The 6,993-nt window shown below is 36.8% G+C and overlaps 1 protein-coding gene across 1 annotated transcript in view; it reads left to right on the forward strand.

Moving 5' to 3' along the window:
- abhd17c (abhydrolase domain containing 17C, depalmitoylase) overlaps window positions 1-5,389 on the forward strand; it is a 40,412-nt gene extending 35,023 nt beyond the window's left edge. Inside the window, exon 3 of the mRNA XM_081359298.1 lies at window positions 3,481-5,389. Within this exon, the coding sequence (XP_081215424.1) occupies window positions 3,481-3,700 (220 nt within the window). The 3' untranslated portion in view covers window positions 3,701-5,389. The remainder of the gene's footprint in view (window positions 1-3,480) is intronic.
- Window positions 5,390-6,993: the final 1,604 nt, after the last annotated feature.

Below are 6,993 nucleotides of genomic sequence, written 5' to 3' on the forward strand. Positions count from 1 at the left end.
TAATCACATCTTTATTGGGAAATTAATCATACACCATTTATCTTGTTTAACACTTTGAATTTATTTTAAAATTTGTAAAGCACCCATGAAAAAAAAATACAGAAAAAAACTTTTCAAACTTGACAGTGTATAGTATGTGTACAGTGCAACTTGATGAAATTTTAGACAAGTCAAGTTGCGATACCAAACAGGATCACATGGAGATACCAAATAAACCCTAAACCAACCGCCTTGACCTGACTGCATTATATACATACTACAGTACAGGGATCCATTCAGAATTACCAAACACAGCAACATACATGACAAGTCAAAACATTATCTTGATTGTGAGTGGAAACAATGTTTATGTGCTGAAATGTGTCTGTACATAAATACAATGTGCGATCAGTGCGTCGAGAGCGCACATACATGGTTTGATTGGACGGAATATAACAGACTCAGAATCAGCCTGGTTTTCTTTACATTAGCGCTGTTTTGGAGTGGTTGTTTTAATGAATTCTTACTGAATCATTGGACTCTGAACTTTTTCAGTTTAGAGGCTTAAAATGATCTGATCACAAACAGAGAAGCGAAATTGGGTTAAAGTCACCTGACTTCTGTAAATTTCCGCCTACCAGGGTTACAGATGCTTGTGCCTGAGGAATAAAATTAAGTGCCAGAATTAAATTAACTGTCTTGGATACTGTACAATATGATACCACGTGGAAAAATTGACATTGAATATTTTTCAATGTGTTGCAAGTTAGAACTTCCAGTACTACCATCACTACCAGTTCATGTGCAATCTTTCTTAGTTGCAAGAGCGAAATGTCAGGTGCAAATCCAGGAATGGACGGAAAGTCCAAAGCTAGGCAAGAGTGAATCATTCAGAGTGGAGAAAGAAAGAAATTCTTTTGGATTAAGTGTGCTGAGGTGGTACGGTTTTTAATATGAAAAAGATGAGGTGGGTGAAGTCAGCCAGTGCCTCGAATCAATTCTGCTCTTACAACATGAAATCGAAATGCAGTTTTGTGGGGGGTTTTTGTGTCTGTTTGTTAGCTTTGAGGAAATCTATATGCTAGTATGGCAGAAATGCCTATTTAGCATTTACAGTTGTTCTCTTCACAGAGTGAATATATTGATTAATCCTCTTGTTACAGTGGTTTTTCACATTTGTTCAATAAAATGTTCCACTGAATGTAAATGTTCCACCTGCCTCTGACAAGCAGTATTACGTAGCTAATCCTAGTTCACGGCAGTGACATAACTAAAGATTATTGGCATAAAAAGGTTTAATCCCTTTGACTTGTCCCAACCAAACTTTCAATAGGAATACGCCAAGTTAGCATGGTCAAATTAACCCCAGCTATGCCAGTACTGTGCCATTCAGGGGTACAAAATAAACTTGCTTAGAGTGCCCAAAAGTAAAGATGGCAGATTTCAAAGATTTCCGAACCTTTATTTTGACCCTAAAATGTCTGAAATGATCCGGTTTTAAAAGGGCGGCTCCTTTAAGGCTTGTTAGCCAATCATAAGAGTGGCTGTTTACTAACATCATTGCGTAAGAAAAATGTCTCAAAAGATCAAGGCAAATTTGATTTCTCATGCCATGACCCCTTTAATTCTGTTACTTTCCTGTTTACTTCTGTGAAGCTGCTTTGAAAAATTTCTGTATAAAAATAACGATTTTTTCGCTGCTGTGTATAATATCATTGGTCGACAAGTGAAAAGTGTGCTTAAGCGGTTTCATGGGGTCTTTAGGCTTTGCTATCAAAGCCCACCAAAAGTAACATTTGGTCTTATGTTTTGCATCCTCCTATTTGAACTGAAGAGGGAAAATTATAGCAAGTAAGCTAAAGACCAGAAAATGCTCCTTTTAATGAGCGTTCCCTCAGTTTAGCAAAACAGGTTGCTGTTTGCTGCATGATAAAAATACAATATTTACACGTTGTCAGTCATCCATTGGAATGTGCTGGGTTGAAATTTATGCTGCATGTTTTTTGGTTGGTGTTTGGATAACGGCGCCGTTCTTCATAGGCGGTGTAATTATTCCATCAGCCAGTGTCATGCATTAATCTCCTCGCTCACTCAAATTTGATTGCCTGTGCACCAATGAGGAAAATAAGCAACAATTAAGCATGTTGACCGAAAAATTAATTAGTATGTCTGTTGGACTCCTTTGGACTGAGGATCAACGAAGCGAGTCAGCAGTTCTGCATAGCCGTGGTAAAGCTTGTGTGGATATTAACCTGTGATCACCATTACCTGTGTTTACTGCAATTGACTATTAACAATATGCGGAGTAAGACATTCCAGTGTAAATGCCATTTTGTGAGTGTTAAGAATTAACATAGTCCTGTGTTGCCAGACAGACTTATTCATTCATCATTTTATTAATGTTACTTGTGTTTTAAGCAATGCTCGTTTGCATAACAAATGGCATGTAGCCATTTCAATTATTATTTATTTGTGGGGTTGGTAAGATATTTTTTAATATTTTGAAAGAAGTCTCTTATGATCACCATGGCTGCTTTTTCTTTTCTTTTTTCTGACAAATATTTTTTAAAAACAGTGATATTGTTTTTGAATATATTTTAGAATATTTATTCCTGATGCCAAGCTGAATTTTCAGCATCATTACTCCAGTCTTCAGTGTCACATGATCCTTCAGAAGTCATTCTAATATGCTGATTTGCTGCTCAAGAAACATTTCTTATCATTATCAATGAGTACGTTTACATGCACACACTCATAATGGGATAAGGGATTTTGCAATTAAACTTTTCCTCAAGTAAACAATACTCCAATTAGTGCTATTAAGCTCATAATCATGAACACACCTCTTAGCATAATCAGAATAATGAAAATTGCAAAGAGGTTTGCTCGTGTCATGTATGCATCTTACTGTGATTAAGTCCTACCTTACTCTTATTATTAGAATAAATAATTGCATTATTAGTCAATGTAGTCTGTTGAAAACGTTGTAGTGATGCTTAATATTTTTGTGGAAACTGTGATGCACTTTTTCAGGATTCTTTGATAAATAGGTAGTTCAAAACAACACCATTCATTTGTAATAGAAATCTTTTGTAACATAATAAATGTCTTTACTGTCACATCAGTTTAATGCGTCCTTGCTGAATAACTTTTTATGTAACCTATTATAACTTTTGAACGGTACCTTTTTTAGGAGTGTTTAGCTGTAGAATTGAAATGAAAATTCACTGATATTAGTTCCAACAACAGATTTCTGAGGTATAGCGACAACACTTAGAGAAACTGTTGTAGATCACTTTAAATGTTGCTTTACATGCCAGCCGGTCTCTTCCTGCCTTAGTTTGACACTGCTTGACCAGAATAAGTTGTAAAGTGGATTAGATGTCGTGCCGCAATTAAAACAAAATCTATAAATTCACAAGCTTGCAAAGCACTTGACAGAAAAATATCAGTCAGTGGCATTGATTTACTTGTCTGATGCGACTTCTTCATATGTTTCAGCATCGACAAAGTCTCAAAGGTGGCATCTCCAGTTCTGGTCATCCACGGCACAGAAGACGAAGTGATCGATTTCTCCCACGGCTTGGCCATCTACGAGCGATGTCCACGTGCCGTGGAGCCTCTGTGGGTGGAAGGTGCGGGGCACAACGACATCGAGCTTTACGCTCAGTACCTCGAGAGACTCAAGCAGTTCATTACGTTTGAGCTGGCTACCTCCTGAAGACACGGCAGGCCGAGGCGCACGCACACACTCACGCGTGTCGTGTAGGGTTCCCCTTTACCCGCGGCTGAGGACGGCATCAGTACTTGCACTTGCTGAAGGGAAAAAAAGCGGAAGTCTCTCTCTTGATCTTTAGGAGAGTTTTCATCCCTACAGGGGAAACGTGTTTTAATAATTTCGAACCACTTTCTATTCTTTTATACTTGATGAAGAAATGCTGAAGTTTTGCACCGCATTCAGTACGTTGCGTTTTTGATTTAAACATTTTTCTTCCTTTTTTTTTTATTTTAAAAATGCTCCTCAAGGGTTAATTAAACTGATGCACTTTTATTGTGCAGATATTTTCAGGTTGATATATTTTTGTTTTCGATGATCTTTTTTTTGTGTTGGGGAATTATGTCATGGCATTCCGTTTTATTACGTTTCAAGTAGATTAGTACAAGATAAACCAGTGAGTGACTTTTTACATGGCCAGTCCGTGCGTGTGTGTGTGTGTTTAGGTGCGTTCATACGCACATGCGTTTGTGTGGTAAAGGCCACTGACTCTTCGGTCGAAATAATTGTAGCTTGGGCTAATTAAAACAGGAAGACCTGTGAAAAACACTTGACCCGTGAATAATGAAGATGTACTGTCCGTGAATACGGGGGAAAGGGGGGAAGGGTCGTATTGTGAAACATGGTGCTTTGTTGCAACAGCATTCAGGGCATTGTTTCCGCATAAACACTTCACCGTTTTTACCGTGGGTTGTATAAAAATGTGAAATTTCAAGCTTTCTCTTTTGCTTTTAGCATTGGCGTTACAATAAGCCTTATGTTCTCTGACATTTCGCTCCGACATTCCTGTCAATGATTTCTCGGAAATGGGATTTTGAAGATTTTCTCTGGGCTCCCGCTCGCTGCTACTCTAATGGGAAAATCACTGTGAAAACTGAACCTAGATATAAATAAGGTATCGCACCACCTCACCATTTTGAAGTTTATCCCCTTTTCCAGACATTGGACAAAAACCCAGTCCCTCATACTGCAAATGAAGGATTGTGTTTGTAGACATTTCACCATAACGCTACACAACAGAATGTTTGGAAGTGTTTTCCATGTTAATGAAGGACATCGATTGCTACCAAACTGGTGCGATCGTCCGATTGTATGTTCGTTAACTTGACTTTTTTTTTTTTGCTGTAAGGTTATGCAGTGACGGTTCATGTACACTGTTGTTCAGAAATGAAGCTCTTCCGTGCTTGACCTCAGTGGACTCGACACCCTCTTTTTAAGGAATGGCAGAAACTGATCACATCTGAGTCCGTCATTGCTTTTGATACTGACATTTTTACAATGTTTTTTTAGTAATTATTAATATTTACACCTCTTTTAATGCTGGTTTGTAAGATAACTGTACTGTACACCCTCTCTCTCTCTATATATATATATATAGGTATGTAAAATATGAAGTAAATGGTATTTAGCTTTGATTTTTATTGACACTGGAATCACAGTATGCAAATATAATGCAGAAAAAGATTTAGTTGGTACAGACTTTTGCTTGTAGTTTTTTTTTTTTAAATATATCTTTAAAGCCTTAAATGTGCTGCGAGGCAGATTATTGTTCTTTCTGTTGGTTGTTGCTTCATTGCAACACAGTGGATATTGTACTGCTTATAAAGGAATAAAGGATGCATGGAAACCCAAACTAGCTTAACATGTGAAGTCTTTTCATTTCTCAGGTTGCTGATTTTTATTTAGTTTAAAAAAGTTTACCTGCTGACAGATCTGCATGTTTTAAAAGGTCAGATGTGTGCAATTGTCTTAACAGTGTTGTGCAAGACTCTAAAAGGTAGCTGTTTATAATGCCTAATTTGTTGCTGCATTAACATCTTCTGGATTATTAAAAAAGCTTAACCAGTGATCTTTTTATATCGAATCTGCAAATTTAAATAGGTATATGAATATCAACGTATAGCTATTTAGCTTGATGGCTAACTTAAAGCAATGTGAGATGTTTCATTTGTCCATTAAAAGCTTGTTATATACTTTTTAGAATGAAATCTATATTTTTATTTGGCGAGGATGCATTAAATTGTTTCAGATAAATGCTGCTCTGTTCATTAAGGAACTCTGAAATAGAAAATCATGGATTCCACAAAAATCAATAAGCAGCTCAACAGTTTTCAACATTGATGATAAAAGTTTCTTGAGCAGCAAATCAGCATATTAGAATGATTTCTGAAGGATCATGTGACACTGAAGACTGGTAATGATGCTGAAAATTCAGCTTTGCATCACAGGAATAAATAACATTTTAAAATATATTCAAGTAGAAAATGGTTATTTTAAAACTGCAATATTTCACAATATTGCAATTTTTGATTAAATGCTTGTTTAAAAAGTCAAACCAACCCCATTTTTTTAAATGGTAGTGTAACTAATACAAATGTAATAAGAAATGAATCCAGCTAGCTATAATATTATGATCATAAAATAGAAAAAGAGTGTGACATTTCTAAACCAATTGTGTCAGACTTGAAGACGAGAAGGTCTTTTTGCAGTGCATCAAAAATAGAACCTGGCCAACTGCAGATGTCCATCAACTAAATGAGTGGCGTGACACAACAGATGCTTCCGGCGCAGACAGTGCTATTGATTTTAATGGCACTGCTCTAGTTTTGATGTGCCACACGTCTTCGTTATGGACACAGTGTTACTTTCTATTCTGGCGAATTGATTTCGTAAACGTATTGAATTATTTCTACTGGTCTTCACTTATAATTTTGAACTTTTTGCCAGATTAAAGTCTTTTTTTACTTTTACAAGCCATGAATACAAGTTTGTGATTTTTACCATGTTTGTGCTTTTTACCTTAATCTTGTAATAGTGTAATAGTAACTGTATGACAGACTCCTCTTTTTGAACTTGTCCTCACTGCAGTTACAATGGGAATTATATACATAACACATTTTATCTAGACGCAACCTAGCAGCAGCAAAATGTATTTTGCAGCCAGGGTAGTCTAGCAACTCTCCGTTGACTTTCTGAGCTGTAAAAACCTAAATTGGGTCAGGCCAATCACATCGTGTATAGAGTAGGCGGGCGAGCTTAACATAATGACGACAGAGTTGCGACGGTTCCCTGTATACTTGAAAACAAAGAATGGCGGCTGTTGCCGGAGAACAGTCTTTCAAATCGGCTTTGGCCGCGACTCTGGAGGATTTCAAGTTAAGTTTTTCTTTGAGAAAAGAGCAAAGAACGGCACTTAAGTTATTCTTAAAAAGGAAGATGTGTTCGTAGTTTTGCCGGCC

This window comes from Scardinius erythrophthalmus (genome assembly GCF_964197995.2).
Source record: "Scardinius erythrophthalmus genome assembly, chromosome: 2".
NCBI classification, from domain to species: Eukaryota; Metazoa; Chordata; class Actinopteri; order Cypriniformes; family Leuciscidae; genus Scardinius; species Scardinius erythrophthalmus.